The 20,549-nt window shown below is 53.7% G+C and overlaps 1 protein-coding gene across 5 annotated transcripts in view; it reads left to right on the top strand.

The window, feature by feature from the left end:
- GLI2 (GLI family zinc finger 2) overlaps positions 1 to 20,549 on the top strand; it is a 182,738-nt gene that overhangs the window by 107,356 nt on the left and 54,833 nt on the right. For 4 of the 5 annotated variants that reach the window (XM_088022162.1, XM_028101359.2, XM_088022163.1 and 1 more), the window contains one exon: positions 14,630 to 14,735. In XM_088022162.1, the coding sequence (XP_087878288.1) occupies positions 14,630 to 14,735 (106 nt within the window). Of the gene's footprint in view, positions 1 to 10,590; positions 10,614 to 14,307; positions 14,331 to 14,594; positions 14,736 to 20,549 lie in introns of all 5 variants that reach the window. The other variant, XM_088022165.1, reaches the window with a different exon arrangement.

Consider the following 20,549-nt stretch of genomic DNA (forward strand, 5'->3'; position numbering starts at 1 on the left):
AGGGAAGGCTCCCCTACCCAGATCTGGCCCACGCTTGGCATCTGCCCTGAAGCTGTGGTTAGGGGGAAACCAATGTTATGGGAACAGTTCCTGGCTCTGGCTAGTGTCACTCCAGCCCAGAGGCCGATTCAGGGTGGGTGGCTTGGTTTGGGAATCTTCTTTTGCCCGGAAAGGAAGGGGAATCAGTTCCTGGGTAGGGCACTGGTGGGGCAGACTGTCTGCAGAAGTGAGGTGCAGGTGGACAAGGGTTTCAGATGTGTGCCAAAGTTCCCCTCCCCCTCTGCCCTTAAGGTGTGTCTCTGACCCATTGTGGGGAGTCGAGGTGCACTGTCGTCCATGGCTTGTGCTGAAGATCTAACCCCCAAGAGAGTGGCTACAAGAGTCCCCCAGCTCTGGGACCCTGAGTCCCCAGAAGCTAGAGGATTGCAGCATGATCATTATCATTCCTTCTCGAGAGTGAATGCACCCTTCACCTTTTGACCCACAGGGAGATCACCTGGAGGCGCCTCCCAGATTCAGGGAGCCCACCTGATGCTCCCAGCCTGGCTGGGCCCTGGTGGCCTCTTCCCAAATGTGGCCCTACCATCGCCCACTTTAAGCTCTGCTCCCCCTCCCCAGCTGTCCTTCCAGGAGTCACTCCCTCTGGCCGGCCTGCCCCAACCACATGCGGCTCTGTCTGTTTCTGTGACTTGTCTCTTCCAAAGTGCCATCAGGAGGGGAAGAGTATGAACAACTGAAGAGCCCTGGAGAGGGGACATGGATGTCACGGCCCCCAATCTGGGAACCGAATGCTCGGAGGCATACAAGTACAAACATCCACGTATGGTGGGGCTGCTGTTAGGTTGTGCAAGCCACCTCATTTAAACCCACTTTACACATGGGGATCCCCGCTCGTCCCAGGTCACCAGGGGGTCCCGCAACCTTAGGAGAGGCAGAGCTTTATGAAATAACTCATGACTTTAATGACAGCAGCTTCTCCACGTGGGGCATGAAGAGGGTGTGCATGGGCACCGGTCTAGTCGTATGTGGGTCTGCCCATCCCATTTCCCTCTGGGTCCTCTCAGGACCACTGATGATATATGTGCAGCTTTCCTACACTGGAGTTCTTCCTCCAGCTCCCCTGTCCCAATCCCGACCCCCCACAGAGCATCTGGTCACCCTTGCCAGTGAGCCTCTGCCCATCCCCGAAGTTTGTCATGCTAACATGCAGCTTGGGGTCCCCCAGTGGCCAGGGGCCCAAGGTACGGTGACTACGGGGCCCTCAGCCACCCTGGCCTCCCTCGGCAGGGCTTCCTGGGGCTTCTCATCCTAAACAAGGGCTGCGTTTTAATTTATGCAAATGGAGGAGGGATGGTGGCGGGGAGTCACAGACATCCATCACCCCATTTCCCGGCACCAGTCATTCATCAGTGGGGCCTTAAAGATAATACACTTTTTGTTTAAGGCAATTACTTAATCTTGACAAACTCGTGTGTTAAGCAGGGCTATTAGTGGGGCCCATCATTAATCAGTACAAAAGCAGGTGGGTGCTTTTTCTGAACTGCAATCGCTCTTGGGGACCCAGGGTGGGCCCTTTGCCATCCTGACTGCCCTAATTACACAAGCAGCATGCTAACAATGAGCATGCTGTGTGTGCTGTGGGGGCACCGAGCCACGGGCAGGAAAGGGGCCCATTTTTAACGCCAGTCAGCACGTTTTCCGAGCCAGGCAGAATGATCCATGGGGGTTATTAGCAGGCACCAGGAGCACAGCTGGGGAAAACAGATAAAACCCCTCCCTCGGGTCCCTCCCCGACTTGCCTCCAACTTTACGGATCCCTGGGCAGTATTTAAAAGCTGTGGCGTGAAATAGCCCTTCTGTTTGGGGGTTTGCGTTCGTTTTTGGGAAGGTCGAAAACAAAGTGGAAATACCAAGTCCAGCCGTATGTCTACTGGAGTTCGTTGGCTCTGGGACTTTTCCTTACCCCGTCCCATGTGCTTCTCCCTCGCCCATCACATACCTGTGGCTCCAGTCTCTCTGAAGCCCTCTCCCAGGCTGCCTTGCAGGGGGCGCTGGGCACCCAGGACAGGAGCCTAGCCTCCTCCTTGGCCTCCCATACTATCTTCATCATCCTAAAGAAGCTCTCACTGCCCTGTCCCACCTGTAGGAACGTGTCTGCAACTCCCATGGATGTCTGGGAGGCCCAGCTCTGACACTGATTAGCCATGTGACTGCCCCCGGCCAGTTCGAAGAACTTCTGTGCCTCAGTTTCCTCATCTGCAAAATGGGGATCATCATCATCATCATCATCATCATCACACACTCCTCAGCAAGTGCTATGAGGCTTAAATCACATGCCCAGGAAAGCTCCAGCATATGGGAAGGCTGATGACTTTGCTGGGAGAAGCACTTCTGTTTGTAGTCCGAGGAGTGTCCCAGCTGCTGAACTGAGTACTCTTTGTACGTCTATCAGCTTCTACTGCCCTATACTACTCTGTGCACTAGGATTTTCTCTCCTAGTCCTCAGTGAGTTTGTACAGAATGTGGGCCACTCCTACCCACCCCTCATAGCCGCAGGGTCTCTTTTCCAGCACTCAAAAAAGATTCACCCACTTACGCATTCACACTCACTCGGCACATATTCCTCGCTCCTGCAGTGCCAAGCACTGGACTCTGGCTTGGAGGAAACAGAGCAGAGGGCACATCTCCTGCCTAATTTGGAGAGGGGGCAGAAGAAAAGTCCAGGAAGCATCACAGATGAGGCCAGCATGATAAGAAGGGGAGGGGCTGGCTGCGGAGGGGCTTTCCAGGCAGGGTGAGCACTGGCAGTGGGCTGGGAGATGTGAAACAGTGGGAGCTTTTGCTGTCCATCTGATCCTGGGGGGCAGTCTGTGGGGCAGGATCAGGAGAGCGCTAGGGCCAGGCTGGGCTTTGCACTCCATTCTGCAGGCTGCGAGAGGAGCCGGGAGCCGCCCGTTGAACAGTCGGATCCCTCCTCCGGGTCCCCGTTGCTGGGGTGGAACTGGATCCACAGAGCAGGGCCGCTGCCCACGGCACCTTGCATGGGACGAATGGGCCAGGCTGCCCTTGGTTTGTGGAAGGGCAGCTCCGGTTTCTCCGGGCCCGGGACACATTGTGTGTGGGAGTTTGCCCCCAGATTTTAAACCCTGTTTATTTTAAAGGAAGTAGACTCCATCTGCTTTTAATTCACACACTTAGCTCATCAAAATATTGTTTTGCAAGAGGTTTTTTTGATGTCCAGGAAGCCTTTGGAGTTTTTTTTTCCCCCTCTCTCTCCCTTGTCTGTCTTACAATCTTACTCTAGGAAACAAGATTCTGGGCCCTGCTCAGGGCTGGTGGGGTAGGTCATGGGACCGTGTTTTCTGTGCCTCAGTTTCTCCACCAGCATAATAGGGAGAAATGGGAAATGGGTTTTTCCCAGGGGTTCTGTGGACTGACCACTAGTCCCGCCAGGTGGATCTCCAGTGTCCCCAGTTAAGGGAACTGCTGTTTCCAGCAGCAGCAGGGCGCAGCCATGGGCTGGAGTGTGGGGAAATGGCTTGGGCTGGGACCACTCTTGAAGAATTGCCTGGAGCCCGTGCTGCTCAGGGAGCCAGGCTTCTGGGAGTCTTACATGGCTTGGCTCATGTTTCCCCAGGGCCCTGCCCCACCTGACACCCTGCATGCGCTTTGCTTCCTGGGGGACTCTCTTTTTTGTCAGAACGTCTTAGGAGCCCACACACCCACCGCCTTGTTCGAGGACGCCTGCCCAAGCCTGCGGGGAAGGCGATGGGCAGCGATCCAGGGCAGAATTCAGCGCTGCTGCCCTGCTCTCTTCTGCCCTCGTGGGTCAAGGGCGTGGAAGGACAGCCCTGGGAGCCCTTGTCAGTTAGATGGATGGAAGCGAGGGAAGGGAGGGAGGGAGGGAGGAAGGAAGGATAGAAAGAAGGGAGGGAGGGAGGGAGGGAAGAAGGAAGGAAGGCAGACTGTTAATGGTTATTTAAGTGACCAAATAGAGGTTTTGCAGGGAGATAAGCTTCAGAAGGAAAGAAGGGCTTTTGGAAAGACGCTCTTCGCCATACTTTAGGTATCAGTAAGACTTTTATTAACCTAGACTAGAATTCTATGTAAAGAGCCAAAGTTTAACTGATAAGACAGCCACTAGCCACATGTGGCTGCTGGGCACTTCAAATGTAGCTGGCTCGAATTGAGATGTGCTGCAAATGTAAACTACACAACCAATTTTGAGGAAGCAATACAAAAGAAAAAATATCAAACATCTCATGAATGATTTTATTTTGGTTATATGTCAACAGGATATTTTTGATATCCTGGGCCAATGAAATTGGATGATTAAAAATATTACCTGTATCTTTTTAGGTTTTTTTTTTTCCACGTGGCTACTGGCAAATGTAAAATACCATATGTGCCCTGCAACGTTATGTCACCTGGCCAGAGCTGCATTTGAAGGGGGGCTACTTAGAGAAGAAACCAGTGGTAGCGATTGTCTTAAAGAAGAGAATCCCTTTGAGTAACATAATCCCTGGGACCAGACCTACAAGGGGCTCCCGAGAAGTGGTCCTTGAGAGACCTGCTTCGGCGAAGCATTTGTAATTGGCTGTCGAATGCAGAGAAGGAATTAAGTGTAGCCCGTGTGCTCGGAGGTGCCTGACCGCTGTGCTCACCGCAGATTCCGCTGCACGGTTTTGAATCTCACGGACTGGCTTTGGCAAGCCCCAGCTCAGAGCACTCAGAAAGGGGTGTCCTAGCTAGCCCGGGAAAGTGTCACCAGGGCAAGGTGGAGACTGAGTGCCGAGGTCCCTTGAGCACCACAGTGGAGTGACCACGGACTCTTGTGGTGCTCTTGGGAGGACAAGAAGCACCGGGCTGGGGAAGCCTTTTGCAAGAGCTCTGCAGAAAAGGGACCAGATGCTGGTGAAGGAGGCAGGGTGGCAGGTGACACCCGGGGGACCCAGGTGGAGCAGGAGACACCCTCCTGAAAGTCTAAATGGCCATCCTCCCTGACCCCCATGACAAATGGACTTTTTAGACAATGACGGGACGGCTGCTGGTGCAGGTTTGCAAGTGAGTCTGTGAAGGGTGACGCGACATGGGGGGATGTCCGCGCAGGTAAACCTGAGCAGTGCTGGGTCCACACGGGTGTGTTGACATCCGGCCCGGGACACAGGCACCAGCTTGTGGGTGTCACTCACTCCCCAAGCCCCTGGGCTGGATCCGTGCTTTTGGCAGGGTCCCTTTCAGGTCTTCAGGGAACACTTTCAGGGCCACGGTCTCCCAGGCCTCAAAGCTGACATAGATTTTAGGGTCTCGCCGACTGCTTTCTTTGGAACAGATCCTGTGGCCAGGACAGTTTTCACACTCAATCAGGCTTGACCTTCTCTGAGGTCTCTTTTGGTTCTAAGATTCTCTAGTGTGAGACCCCACTCATGCACCCCGACAGGTGGGCGATCCGTCCCATTCCGTGCGATGGCAGGACTCTCCCCTTACTGAAGGGGCGGGAGGTCCGTGGAGATGGCCACACGGGCCCTGGCACACACTCTGGATGCATGGTATTTCGTTCCTGCCTCCCAGCCTCCTTCAGATGGGCGTCCTGTCACTACCCTCGTTGTACGGATAAGGGCACCAAGGTGCAGCTGCCGTGTCGGCTGCAGCCTCTGGCTCATGTGGCCTGTTCCCCCATCTTACTGTCACCATCCCGGGAATCTCAGTCAGGGCAAGCGGCTCTCATAAGAATACCATGCACGGGAGGGCTTCAACCACAGACTTTTAGTTCTCTGGGAAGTCTGAGATCACGGCACCAGCGCATTCGGTGTCTGGTGATGTCCGCCTTCTTCTCTGTGTCCTCACATGGTGGAGGCCTTTTATGAGGGCACAGATCCCATTCACAAGGGCTCCACCCTCTTGACCTAAACACCTCCCACAGGCCCCACCTCCAAACCATCTCATCAGGCATTACGATTTCAACCTACGAATGTGGGGGAGACATAAACATTCAGTCTGCAGCGGGGGGCAGACCCCAGGACTGCCCCGGCTCCCATGCTGTGAGGGCCACGTGGCGTTTGGCCCGGCACCCTGCTAGCCCTTGGAGTGTGCACCCCACCCCAGAGAGCGGCCTCCGGGCACTGCCCTGCATGGAAGGTGGGGGGGGGGGGCGGGCTGGCCCCGGACCCAGCCCAGGGCTTCCCCTCTTTCCAGCAGTGATTTTGTCACATTTTGTCAAGCAACACCTTGTCGGACAGGCCAGCCCGCGGCTCTGGGGTGGGCGGTGTGCCCTGGTGGGTCTGGCCCGGGGCCCTGATCCTGGCGAGCTCCATGTGGGGGCAGGTCTGACTGCATGAGCAGCAGTGGGCCTCAGCCTGCCGGACACCAGCCAGCTAGTGGTGTTGGAATTTCCTGTCTCATTTTAACTCCCCCCACCCCGCTCCCCCCAAGTGAGACAGAAACGCTTTTTAATTGCATGCTGCGGGAGAGTGCCATTCAGGATATTATTATTCTTATTAAGTGCTTCCTGTGGGGTGGTGCCTGGGCATCAGGAGGGGCCTCTTGGAGGCAGCTTGTCTTGGGGCTTATTATTGGGAATAATAGTGCCATTTGCATAAATCCCGGAAGTGGACTTGCCTGGCTGCTGGGAATGAGGCTTTCCTGGACTCTTCCACAGTTTCACACCCCCTAGCTCTGATGCTTTGGCCACTCCTTTGTTCCCACTGGGAGAGGGCTTGGCCATCTGAGTCCACACGTCTGAGGGGCTGGCCTTTGAAACTGTCCAAGTTTCCAAGTGAACTGAGGCCACCCCAAGCGAAGGGAGGAACGCACATATACCATCTCCCGTGGCTTCTCCCAGCCCTGGCGTGCACCTCCACTGCATTCCTCATGCTCAAACCCTTTGCCGCCGCCACTGGTAAATGGGCTGGCGTGGTGGTCACCAGGATTTGACCATCACACCCAAGGCTGTCTCAATCATCAGTCATGCTGAGCTTCTCCAGATGCGGACATTCACCAGCTAGTACAATGCAGAACAGGCATGAATATGAGAAATAATTTCCTCTTACTTCCCAGTGCAAGTGGGAACTCTGGAAGTATAAAAAGTTAAGGTAGGCCAGTGGTTTTTCAAGTGTGGTCCCAGCTAAGCTGTGTGAGCATCACCTGGGCACTTGTTATAAATGTCAATTCCCAGGCCCTGAGCTCTGGGGAGGGAACCTAGCAACAATGTTCGAACAAACCCCCCTACCAGTGATTCTTGGGTCTGAGAAGCACTGATGTTGGTACCTAGTAGGTGTTCCATAGTGGGCCTCTTGTTATGTGTCACACATCATCTAGGGTCTCCAGGAGGACCCTAGAAAGAGGCGTTCCTAATCCTGTATATACAGGAGAGGTCACAGGGCTTGACTAGGAGTCATGTTCTGCACAGCTCTGTGCCCTGAGCACAACTGAGTCCTCTGGACTCCGTCCACACTGCCTCTGAGCCTGAAGAATCTGTCATCTTCCCCCTCCTTCCAGCTCCCCCAGTCTTCGCCACTAGGGCCCAGTTCCAAAATCGCCTCTTCCAGGGAGGCTGCCTGGCTCCTCTAGGTGCCCTGACTCTGAGGCCATTCTGGCATTCTGGAGCCTGCTGAATCACAGGGGGTCCAGCCTCCAGCTCTGCGGATGGCCCCTGCAGAGTGCCCTGGTGCACGCCTGACAGGCAGGGATTGTGCTGCTGGACCCTTCTGCATTGGCTTTGTGGGGGAAGCCTTAGGTAGGCTGGTGGGCCGAGAGAGTGCCCTCCATCCTCTGGGCTGTGTAGGCCAGGGATTGAGAGCTTTGCCCGGAATCCTTACAGATTCTGCAGAAGGCTGAAGAGCTGGACCTGCTGGGGCCCGAAGCCTGTGCAGATCAAGTCCACATCAGAGGGGAGGCATGTGTCTGAGCTGCATGGTGTCCCAAAGGCCCCCCCCCCCTGCAGCGAGGGGAAGGGTCATGCCATCTCTTCTTAGGAGCTGGTGTTACCATTTCTGGTATTTCCTAGGAAGCCGTTAGCTCCAGAATCCCTGAGAAGTGGGCCCAGGATCTCCACAGGAATGGGAGAGAATGTACTAGTCCTGCCCTGTGGGATTTGTGACGAGCCCAGCTTCAATGGCTAAAACGTAGACTGTAGCCGTGCGGGCAGCCAGCTAGCATCCAGCATCTGCTGAAGGGTGGCTAATCACCCGGGGCCAGCTGCACAGAAAATGAGGGTGTCAATCATTGTCCCTTCCCTGCACGATTAACATTTTTCATTTTGTAGAGCATCTTCGCATTTCTGTTCACGGAAGGGTTAAACAGTTCAACTGACCAAGTTAGGTCTTTAGGGTGGAACCAAGAGTAGCATCCTCTCTCTCTCTATTGGGATGGGAGAGGCCTCCCCAAAGGTGCACTTGTCCAGGCCATCAATGCCCCCTTGCTTCCTAGTGGGGGAAAGGTAGGTTTGGTTTAAGGAAATGGGATCATACAAGGGGTCCCATCTTCGGAACCGCCACCCTCCCGTACATGGGAGGTGTCACCTGCCTGGGACGCGATCACACCTGCTCCTGCCTTGGGCTTCCCGGGGGCTGACTTACCGCTGCAGGGCAGGGTGATGGGGCTAAAGGCAGATGAGGAGGGGATGCCTTTTTTTAAAACCCACCTTTAAGACAAATTTCCCAGTGCTGTTCACTGAACTCATCAGGCCACCTGCAGGCCCCCTCGCCTGTTTTTTGGTTTTGCCAGCACCAGACAGACACTAGGGACAGAAGGGTGGGAAACAGTGGAGTCGGGAGTAGAAGTCTGAGTCTCAAGCAAATGTACCGTGTGGAAATCGGGGTACAGTCAGCAGGGATCCGTTTGTGGAAGACCTTTTTGGCAATGTTCCTGAGCCCATGACCCATCCTCTCTGCCCGTCCCCACTCTGTCATGCAGTGAATCGGGGAGCATCAGGTCCTATGGGATGTGCATCGAGCAGTGGATGCCACATCTGAGTGCCTGCCTGATGCATCTCGGCGTCCCTTACACCAAGGAGTAGGGCCCTTGCTCGAATTTCCTCTGAGACTCACAGTGGTGAGGGAGGGAAGTGCCACTTACTGATATTTTGCTCTGTGCCACACTACAAACATGCAGTATAACAGCGAGGGTTGGTGTCGTTCCCATTTTACAGATGAAGACACTGAAGCCCAGAGTGCTTGTCACTTGTTAGCAGATGACAAAACCGGGGTTCACACCCAAGTCTGTTGGGACTTATGGCTCACGTGCTTCTTACCCCATCCCAAGCTCCGTAGACCATGGGGACATGTCATCCCCCTTAAGACTGTCGTTTGACTGATGTGCAGCTCAGGAACAATCTGGATTTCAGTCTAACTGTAAAGTACACCGTGCTGGTCTTCAAGCCTGCTCATGTGCCCATTTCTCTTTCCTCCACGTGAGCACCTTCCTTCTCCAAAGATGCAGGTGTCTCCAGCTGCCTGGGTCCCTCCATTAAAGGGAAAGCGACCTGGTGAGTCATCTGCACTTTAGTGTGCATTTGTTTCTGTGACTTTCCCAAGGTCTGTTTGCTTTTAAGAAAATGAATGAAACCGTGACACTGGATATTACAATGCAAGGAATTGTAAGGGAAAGGAATGAAATCCATTAATCTTTAACCGGGAATCCCAAGGAGAGTCCCCCATGGTGCAAGAGAAATTGGAGGCCAAGGAGCCCTTTCCTGGCCCCCTAGAGGCATGCCAAATTGGAATGCCTCCATTTCAGCTTATTAGAGGCGGCCTGGAGCCATCAGGGCGTCTGTGATATAGCCGTGGGGCACGGGCCAGCTGCCCAAGAAGGCTATGGGGATCCACACCCTGCCCTGGCCCCTGGCCTCCCTCTTAGGGCCCTGGGGACTGCCATGACATGTGTTTCTGCCTCGCCGTAACTCGGACCTGTGTTGTGCTAGGACCAGGTCTCCTTCCAGAGACACCTCAGTCAGCACCAGCGCGATGCAGCCCTTCGTGCAGAAAACTTTTGCGTCTCTGGTCCCAGGCCCAGAGCATGCTGGCCCATGTATGTGCTCTGAGCTAATTGCCTTCTGTGGTCTTAATGGAAATGACCACAGGAAATGAAGACCATGCTAATCTCTAGGGAGCGGACAGCCCAGAGGGCCGGGTGTCCCTAATGCGTCCAATCTGTTCTGGAAGATGGCTACTTTCACCTCGCCAGCCCCTTTGGCTCTGGGTCAGCCTCTCCGGCCCTCTCTGAGCTCAGTCCTCAGGGCAGCGACTCCGTGTTGTAGCAACACATGACTTCATCCGAGGAGAATTCCTCAGGCTGCTGACGCAGCTGCCCGGTCATGTTTCGATGACCCAGTTTTCCCGATTCTGTGTCTGAACCCTCTGCTGACCCCTCCCCATCCTCTCTGGCAGAAATTCACCAGAGTCACTATTAATGGGACATTAACTAGACTAACACAGGGGGTCCTCTGTGCCGCCTCCTGTTAGACCAAGGACAACGCCAAGGCCAGCGAACCCTCACCCCTGGGACCACCAGGCAAGGAGCATCTGGCTTTTAAACCTTAGCACAGAAAGATTCTGGGTTTAAAAATAAAAGTCCGGGCCCCACCGTCCTCAGCTTCCCAGACTGGTCGTCTTTCTGTGTAGGATCAAAAACAAATGTGCATTTTCTTCAGAGGGGCAGGGGTGATCCATAGAAAATTCCCAGCTTAGGGTTTCTTCCCTAGAAACTTAAAAAGAGAGCCATTTCTTTGAAATGACATATGGGATGTGTGTGTGTGTGTGTGTATGTGTTTTTCCCCCAAACCCCTTGCCGGAAGGACATGATTTAGTTTGGATTTTTTTTTTTTTAACTTAAAAAAAGAGCCCACAATGAAAACAATGTGTGGAAGGATTTCATTCAATATGTCACTTGAAGGCAGCTCTTGTTCTTTATGTGTATTTTCGTGTTCCTTGGGTGCTGCTGACGGCCTCTGGACGGGGTGATTTCTTGCCAGAGTCCAAAGGGGAATTTCTCCCCCTGCAGCCAGGCGGAAGGGCTCTGAGCAAAGCGTTCACTTCTGAAAGAGGGGCACGCGGGGACGGTCCATGCTGGTCTGAAAGGGTCCTGAGACCTCAGATGGGCCAGATCAACCTTCACGCTTTGAATGGCCTGGGGTGCACAGTTGGCCCCAGAGACAGCTGGTGGGGACTCAGGGATAATCAGGGGCTGGTGGGCTGCGTGCATCCAGAAGGGTCACTGGTCCCTAGTAGTGAGTTGTATGGATAGAGCCACAGTGATGCAGTCATACCTGTACCCCAGAGTTCCTATGCCCTGCTCAGGGATCCCTCCTATGACCTCAACGTGTCACTGGCTGGGACAAGCATGGCTCTTTCTCCGGGGAACAAGTGACCATTCACAAACAGCAGGACTGTCCTAGTAGGAAGGAACTTAAAGCCCATTTAATTCCCATTGTACAGACGGGTAAGGTAACGCCCAGAGAGGAGACACGATTTCCCCAACGTCCCATGGCCTGGCCTGCAGCTCTGAGTTAAGAGAAATCCTCTTCCCCTGGTAGTCTCCACAGCCTGCACCCCAGCGATCAGGCAGAAAGGGGGGCGTGGCCTAAGCTGCAGCAGGACTCAGGGTGGCTGTGTGTCTTAATGCCTCTTCCCAGAAGCCCCAGGTTCCTCCTTCCCCATCTCTCTCTTTCTCTCTCTGTCTCTCTCTCTCACACACACGTACGCACATAACACATGCACATGTGCACACCGCACATACACGGCCCCCGGCTTCAGCCTTGGTATCACCTGCATTTCATGCTCGCCTGGTAAACGACCATGAGCATGTCCTTCCTGCAGATTTTATAGCTCTTGAGACCTGGGTGAAGTTGCATTAACCCTGAGAAGAGCACTCCTAGCTGGTGAGGTCGAGGGGAAGGTCTGGGCCCTGCGGGCATTTAGGGGACTGCCTTCCGCTTCTGCAGGGGGCAAGAGGAGGGAAGAAAAGCACACGTGGGTGCTGCGGGACAGCCAGTGCGAGGACTAGGAATTCTGGGGTGAATGCCCCATGGGGTGCTGTGAAGAGCCAGGAACTGATACCTGCAAAATGCTAGGAGTGGGTCCAGTGCTGCATGAGCATTTGTTAAATATAATACATACTCAAGGTGAGACCAGGAGGGCCCCAGGGATCACCTTTGCACCCACGGACTGCCTCTGAGGATTCGTTTTGGCTGGGCAGAGGGAAAAGCCCATGACCAGCTCTCCTGGACCTTGGATTCTCCTCCAGGTTCTGGTGTTTTTCAGCTTTGTGACTTTGGGCTGAAATCACCCATAGCCTCCATTTCCTCATCTGTGAAATAGGCACAGTAACACCTACCCTGGCTGCCTCGGGGGCGGGGGGGTTTGGGTATGCAGGAAAACATTCAGAAACACACAAAGGCAAACTATTTTTATTTTATTAATAATACTATAATCTGGTCTGCCTGGCCACATTAAAAAAAAAAAAAAATACCCAAAGGCCCTTTCCTAAACACCTGGGGAGCTGGACACGGCTTCCCTGCTGATTCCCCTGGGGGCATCTTGTCACTGCCACCGGAGTCACACCCAGCCTCACCTCTCAGAGGACACGGGCAGACCTAAGGGGATGGGGTGGTCATTCCAGCAATCACCAGCTCCGCAAGTGAGGGCCCAACCAGAGGGACGGGACAACATGGCTGCTATATCGTGTGTCCCCTTGGAGCCCAAGATTTGTGGAATCTGTGTTTGGCAAACTGATTTAATCAGGGTGAGAAGATTCGTTTTTTGTTGTTGTTGTTCTCAGTACTCATGGAAGGTGCCAGTTTTGTGGAACTATGAAGATAAATTTGAGTATGTGAAAATTAAGGTTAAAATTTCAGGGGGAAAATTTTCTTTTAAGAATTCATGGTGGCTCAGTCAGTGGAGTGTGAGACTCTTGATCTTGGGGTTGTGAGTCTGAGCTCCACGTCGGGTGTCGAGATTAGTTAAAAATAAAAAAAATTTTTTTTCTTTTTAAGAGAGGGAGTATGCACGAGCAGGAGTGGGGAGGGGCAGAGGGAGAGAGAGAATCTTAAGCAGGCTCCACATGCACTGTGGAGCCCAATGAGGGGCTCCATCTCACGACCCTGAGATCATGACCTGAGCTGAAATCAAGAGTCGGATGCTTAACCAGCTGAGCCACCCAGGTGCCCGCAAAATTTTTTAAAAAATCTTAAAAAGAAAAGAATTCATGGTGTTCAACCCAAGTATCTGTTGACAAGTGGATGGGTACCAGACCAGGAATATATCCACACAGTGGAATGTCATTCAGCCTTAAAAAGGAACTTCTGACACATACTATACCAGGTGAACCTTGGGGACATTATGTTAAGTGACATGAGCTAGACGGAAAAGGACAAATATCGTACGATTCCGCTCATATGAGGTATGTAGAATAGTCAGATGCATGGCAACAGAAAGGTGAATGGTGGTTGCCGGGGGGCCAGGAGAGAAGAGGAATGGGGAATTCGTGTTTAATGGGGACAAGTTCTGGAAGATGGAAAAGTTCTGGAAATGGATGGTGGTTGCCCCCCAATTTGAGTGTATTAATGCCCCTGAGCCATACACTTAAAAATGGTTCAAATGGTAAATTTTATGTCACATATACTTGACCACAATAAAAAAAAAAGAATTCATAGTGCTTATAGGACAGTCCCAGGACCTGTTTTCAGGGAAACCGGTAGCAGAATTATGTGTCTGCCTCCCTTACCGTAGGCTGGGCAGTCAGCTGACCTGTACGCACGAGAAACAAACCCATCCCCATCTCTTGCGAGGATTCTGCAATTCAGATTCCACACGCACGCCTGCTGGCCCGTGGCCTTCAACCCCAATAAGAGTTGACTGAGAAATCTCCACTTCTTAGCCCTTTTCCCGGTCTAACTACTTTTTAAAGAGGCTTGTTTTCCTAAAGCCTGTAATTATGTTTGCCTCCAGGGGACCCAGGGATTTTTTTTTTTTTTTTTTTTTTAAATAAGCAAAGAGCATCCTACAATTATCATGATGATTTGTTGAGGGCAGGCCAAGTGCAGACGGGAGGCTGACATGACTCTGGAAGCGAGGCTCACGTGCTGGCGTCTGCGTCTTGGAGGCACCCTCCAGCTCACTTGGGGGTCAGTCATTAATACGAAGAGCTGGAGAATTAACAGACCCAATAGAACGGGGTAGGCGGCTCGGCGGGGTTGGGCCTTCCTGAGGCGGGCTGCGCCGGGAGCGGGCTCTGGCTTCACAGATGGTTCTAGGTAAATATTTCCAGCCAGGGTGACTGCAGCACCCGGAGCCACACGTAGCCCAGGCCGAGATGGGCAGCAGTCTGCCGGCTCTGTCAGCCCTGATTTGCGGCTGAGCCTGTAATCTCCCCGAGTTCAAAGAGCACTTAGCTGCTTGTCTTTGTCAAGAGCGCGGTTGGGGATCTTTTATGTGAAAGATGTAGGATCCTCGGGCTGCCTTTGATTATTTATTCATCCCCCTCCGTGGGTGTGTGATAGCCAGGGCACCGCGCGGAGCCCCCTGTCCTGGCTACTCGGGCTCTGAAATTCACTGAGCTTTAAAGCCCTTTGAAAATTGCTTTTGGAGGGAGGGGAAAAGTTTTTGAAGGCCTGTTTCTCTCTCCCACTCCACAGTGCCGCAGCACCTTTTGCCACCGCTCCATGCTCCCTTACCGATTGACATGAGACACCAGGAGGGAAGGTACCATTATGAGCCCCACTCTGTCCACGGCATGCACGGGTAAGTTCTGCCCTCCGCCCACCGGCCCGGCGTGTGGTCACCTGCTGCGGGGGAGGCCGGCAGCCTCAGCCACTTGTCCTGCCTCTGTCTGTCTTTCTGGTGTTCCTCATCTGCACTGTCCTAAGCCAGCAGTCCTCCTTGCCACCAGGAGTGCGCTGACCCAGGACCCCGGGTGAATGTGTAGGTGGGACGTGAACACCCAGCTCCCTCTGGTTACCTGAGAAGGAAGCCCTGCTCGGCTCGCACATCCCCACTGCCAACGCTGAGGGCTGTCCCTGTGTATTCATAGCACCTTGGGGCTCTGTGTGCACCCATGCAGTGGGGATTTCTTCCAGGCCAAAGGTCCTATACAAGTACGGTGACCTTAGGGGCACCCGGGTGGCTCAGTTGGTTAAGCATCTGCCTTTGGCTCAGGTCATGATCCCAGGGTCCTGGGATCGAGTCCCGCTTCGGGTTCCCTGCTCGGCGGGGAGCCTGCTCCTCTCTCTCCCTCTGCCCTTCTCCCCGCTCGTGCTACCTCTCTCACTTGCTCTATCTCAAATAAATAAATAAAATTAAAAAAAAATAAGTATGGTGACCTTAGTTATACATTGTCACGGTATATTATACCGAATTATATTATATATAATTCATAGCGCCCTTTTTACATGTCCCAGTTTAGGCACTATACTATAGAATCACCATCCTGATAAGGACAAGGTCCATGTTACACTCTTGGGGCCTCCTCCCTTGAGGCCCCCACGTAGAAGGATGTGTGCCAGTGCCGGCTCACTAAGCTGAATCTTGTCCCTCTTCGTTCTCACCGAAGGCCTCGAAGCCTGGAGCTAATGTCACTTTTCTTGGTCTTTATGACCTTAAGACTGGGCCCCGTGCTACCCCATCCATTCTGCTTCCACAGGAGAGGCTGAAACTTTTGCCCTACCCCCACATCTTTGCCGCTCCCCACACCAGCTTGGAGGAAACCTACTGCAAAGGATCGACCGGGCCCAGGGCCCCTCTGGACCCAGCCACCTCATCTGTCCATGCCAAGTTGCTGTTCAGGGTTCTAACACACACATTCCAAGAGGAATGCTCCTGTTGGGGCACCGGGGTCCCCCACACTGAGTGGGGCCCCTTCCCCGGAATGATCTGTTTTCCCACCTTCCCCCCAGCAGGCTCTGAGCTTCCCTCTCCTTGCTGCCTTGCCAGTGGCTGACACAGAATAGGTCCATGATCAGTGTTTGCTAAGTGAGAGCGCTCTCCACCTTTTGAAGACAAACCCTACTTCCTGCCTCTCCCAGCTCCTGGCTGAGCACTCCCTATGTTCAAAGCCAGCACTGTGCCTGGTGAGGAGGCTGGTGACTGAGAAGGTCCCAGCCTCCAGGCAACCCCTGTTTCTGGGCACTCATTGCTGCCTCCCCAAGGCAGAGAAAATCGGGGACTTTTTTTTTTTAAAAAGCATCTTTCACTTTGAAATAATTTCAGACATGGAAAACAGTTGCAAAAATAGCACCAAGATTTCCATGATCCCCTCCGCTGGGCTCCCCCAGGGGTCACATCCTACGTGACCGAAGACTATTACAGGGTCATTAAGTGACTTGTAAATTGTATCCACATTTCCTCAGTTGCCCCACTCATGTCTGTTTTTCCCCTGTTCCGGATGCGGCCTTTGCATTTCGTGGTCAAACCTCCTTTAATCCAGGCTCATGGCTGGATTCGTTTCTCTTGTCTTTCATGACCTTGACCTTCTCGAAGAGGACAGGCCAGTACAAAATGTATAGGTGTCCTCGATTGGGGACACTTGCCTGAATTTGCCTCATGATGAAATTCAGAATAAGCATTTTGAGGAATAATACCATAAAGGTGGCACTGTGTCCTTCCTAGTGTGTTATGTCAGGAGACACACACAATGACAATAGTTCTCATCACTGGAGAGGTTCATCTTTCTCATCGCTGCAGCTCAGTTAGCTAAGGTGAGGTCTGCAGGGTTTCTCCACTTTAAAGTTGGTCCCTTTGTCACTAATAAGTATCTTAGGGGAGGGGCTGAGACTTCGGCAATATGTAAATATCCTGTGTTTTATCAAATTTTTACCTCCTTTCACATCCATCAGATGGTTCTCGACAGAAACCATATTATTAGTGTTTTCCAAATGGTGATTTTTTTGTTTCCATCATTCCTTCTGCATTTTTTGCCTGGAATTCTCCTGTAAGGAATGGTCCCTTCTCCCCACCCCCATGTCTTCCTTTCTTTGATTATTTATTTATACCAAATAAATGCATGGACAGGCGTATTATTCTGAGTTATACTCTATTGTCGTCACTATTTGTGTGTGGTTGAAACGGTCCCAGATTTGCGCATTGGGAGGCCCCGCAAGTTGTCTCTCGGGGCCTTTCAAATGTTGGAAACTTCTCATCTCATGTCAGTGTGTGTCGCTGGTTCTCCCTTGAAGAGGGTCTGCTGCTGGCACCCTGTGCCCACCTGGTAGGTGATGGGGCCCTTTCAGGCCTCTGCCAGGCTCCCAGACCCTCCAGCTGCAGGGCCTGAGACCACAGTGGGGGGGTGCACGTGCTTGGAGCTAGTGGATCACCCGAAAATGGCTCAGTTGGCGGCATCTGAGCCCTGAAGGAGAATCAAGGAGCTGAGTCCCAATTTGGGAGGGGATTAGAATTGCTGACTTTCTGCTCCTGAGAAATGCTGGGCTGGTTCAGTGACAGAGATCCTGGGCACAGCACACCCGCAGGGAAGGGCCCCCTGGAAGGGGCCGGGTGCTGGTCAGAGACGTGGCCGGTGCTGATCTCTCCCTGGAGGCACAGTCCACACAGGATGGCATCACTGTGAGGTGACTGTCTTGGCTGACGTGTCCCCACATGCCTAGCGATCACCACAGAGCTAAAGTAGACCCCACCATTGATGACTGCCATTTCTCCTAATCGTTCCCACCTACTGACCAGGCTCTGTTGTACGGACTTCACGTACCTCATCTCCCTTAACCCTCTCACAACCCTGTGAGATGGGCATTTTGTATCATTCCATTTTACAGAGGAAGGAACTGAGGCAGCAAGGAGAGGTGAAATATTAACCACCGGGGTTGCCTGCTTACAGAGTGGGAGGGTTAGAAATCTAATTACAACCCCCTGAGCCCAGGCCTCTCCCTTGGGAGCACATGGATGACCACCGGTCCCCTGGGAGCCTGTGAGGAATGCAGATTCTCCAGCCGCAGGCCCAGTTGATGAGTCAGCAACACCAGGGTGGGGCTCATGTTTGGGATGCTGCTGCAGGCAAGGCCCTGGCATTGGATAGGGGGCCCTCGGTGCTGTCCCCACCTTGGGCTGGTGGAGAGCTAGGAGGCAGTCCCTGAGTCTTCTCCAGGCTGTGCTACTCACCAGCCCTGGGTTGGACACGAGTCATGTCCCCTCTCTGGGCCTGCTTCCTTCCTGGCCAGTGAGGGATGGGGTACAGGCAGAGCACCCGGAGAAATAGAAAGCCTTCATGGCAGACAGCCGGGAAGTCTGGCCAGGCGAGTGGGCCTGTGGAAATGGCCTTGTCACTCACTGGCCCAGATGACTCTTGAACCCGACTTGATGCCTGAAGGGCGGTGTATCAGTCTCCTCTCGCTGCTGTAACAGGTTCCCCTGTGGTTTAAAATGATACTTAACTCTCACACGGTTCAGGAGGGCAGAAGTCTGAAATAAGTCAAGGTGTTGGCAGGGTGTTGGTTCCTTCTGGAGACTCTATTTCCTTGACTTCCCTAGTTTCTGGAGGCCACTTGTGTGCCTCAGCCGGGAACCCATGCCTCTGGTCACATAGGCTTCTTCCCACCGCACGCCCCCCCCCCCCCCACCGCCTGCTTCTGGGCTCGAATCCTTCTTCCTCTTCCGTAATGCTTTTCTCCCTCTGCCTCTCTTCTAAAGGGCCGGCGATGGCTTTGAGGGTCCACCCAGATAATCCAAGATAATCTTCCTGTCTCAGGATCCTCAACTCCATCACATCTGCAAAGTCCTTTTTCCCCTAGAAGGTTACGGTCCCGGATTTCAGGGATTCGGGCAGGGACAGCTCTGGGGCTTATTCGGGATCACCAAGCCCCAGTGGCCAGCGTGACATCACCCAGTAGAATACAACAAAGGGTGTCAACAGCGTGTGCAGGGCCTGGGGCAGCCGGGCTCTGCTGGGAGGCAGGTGTGCCTTGTTGACGGCCTCGTGAGCGCAGGTGCTGGGCTTCAGAGAGGCACACCGACTTGCCCCGTGTCATCCCCGCAAGGCGGGCGTGCAGGCCTCCCCTCCCCAGCCAGGGCCGGCCTGTCTGGGTTAACACCCAAGTGGTGATGGGCCGCAGTGCTGTGTTCCCAGAGCCCCGCGCCCTGCCGGGGTGGGCTCCCAGGGGCTCCCCATTAGCCTCAGGATGGTCGGTCCCCACCTGGCCACAGGGGGACATGGCGAGTGCTTCGGGACCCTTTCACCCTTCCCCCTCCGTGCCTCAGATGGGAAACAGGGCAAGGCCTCTAAGAAAACAACGGCCCCGTGGCTCTGGCTTGTGTGATTAATGCGAGAGGAGCCCAGTGGAGTGCCCAATCCGTCAAGCCCCTGCTGTAGCCCACGCCTCCTCTGCGCCGCCTAATGTGTCTAATTACACAAACGTTGCGCAGCAAATGAGGTGCGGTGTCATCTCTTGTCAGCCCGAGCGGGAGCCTTGGTCTACCGCTCCGCGCCGGGGCCACCGCCCATTGGCTCTCGTGGTCCTCACGGCCCAGGGATTGGGCGCCTTGTGCACAAGGGCTCCGCGTGCGGTGCTCCACCGTGAGCTGGTTGTGCTCGCCACTGGAGCCGTAGGAGTGATCTGTCACCAGCCCTGACCCGCTAGCTGGCCTGGAACCCTGGCTCAGAACTTGGGAGAGCTTACCAACCTGAATGAATAAACCTCAGTTTTTCCATCTGTAATCGGGTGTCGTGACAGTACCTACCCCATCTGTGGAGTTACTTTGAGGATTCAATGGGATCATATAAATAAAGCAGTGAGATTAGTTTGGAAACATTGAGTAGATGTTAACAATGATGATTCTGACGGTTGCTATTTGCTTATGAGGGCGGGGGTCACGGCAGGCCCAGGCACCTTGTGGCAGAGGCAGGCCATGGCATGACCTTTGAAGAAGATTCTTTCTTGTGGCTGTGACATAAGAAGGTGGAAAACAGGACAGAAGGAGTACCACTGGGGATAGAGAGAGGAGGGGTCTTTTTTCTCCCAGTTGAAGAATTTGGACTTTATCCTCTCGGCAACCAGGAGTAAGAGGGAGTGGTCAGATTTGGTTCCAGGACACCTGTAGGAGCAGTTAGGGGAGGGGTAGGAGAAGTGGGGGGAACACGGCAAAGGTCCCAGGGTCCAGGTGACGGCCCTCCCCTCCCACAGGCAGCCACACAGGGAAGAGTGGGGCATGGGGTGCAGCAGGTGGAAACTCAGCCAGCACGCAGAGCCGGCTTCTTCATGGATGCCCCGCCCCCATCCTGACAGCCACCTTCCCGTGTCTCCTAGAAGTACAAACCCACAGCAGGGTTTGCATAGCTCGCTAATGCTCAGGTGGTTCTAGAAGAGTAGATGGCACTGCCCGTGGACTCCTGGGGCAGCATTTCTTATGTGTAAACCACACATGTTGGAGAGATAAATGGGTAGAGGTGTTGTTCTTGTTGGTCAGGCGGGGTTCTCTTGTGACCACCCCCAACCCCATGAGGTTATGATCCTGAGGGTCCAAGAGTCCATTCTCAAGGGCGAGAAGAGAAGGCCAGCCAGGGGATGGGGGCAAACACTCCCTGCAGACTTTCCATAGCCTTGCAACTGCTGTGGG

This window comes from Eumetopias jubatus, unplaced genomic scaffold (assembly GCF_037043125.1).
Source record: "Eumetopias jubatus isolate StellerSeaLion01/CBP00866 unplaced genomic scaffold, mEumJub1_p1.0 scaffold_3, whole genome shotgun sequence".
NCBI classification, from domain to species: Eukaryota; Metazoa; Chordata; class Mammalia; order Carnivora; family Otariidae; genus Eumetopias; species Eumetopias jubatus.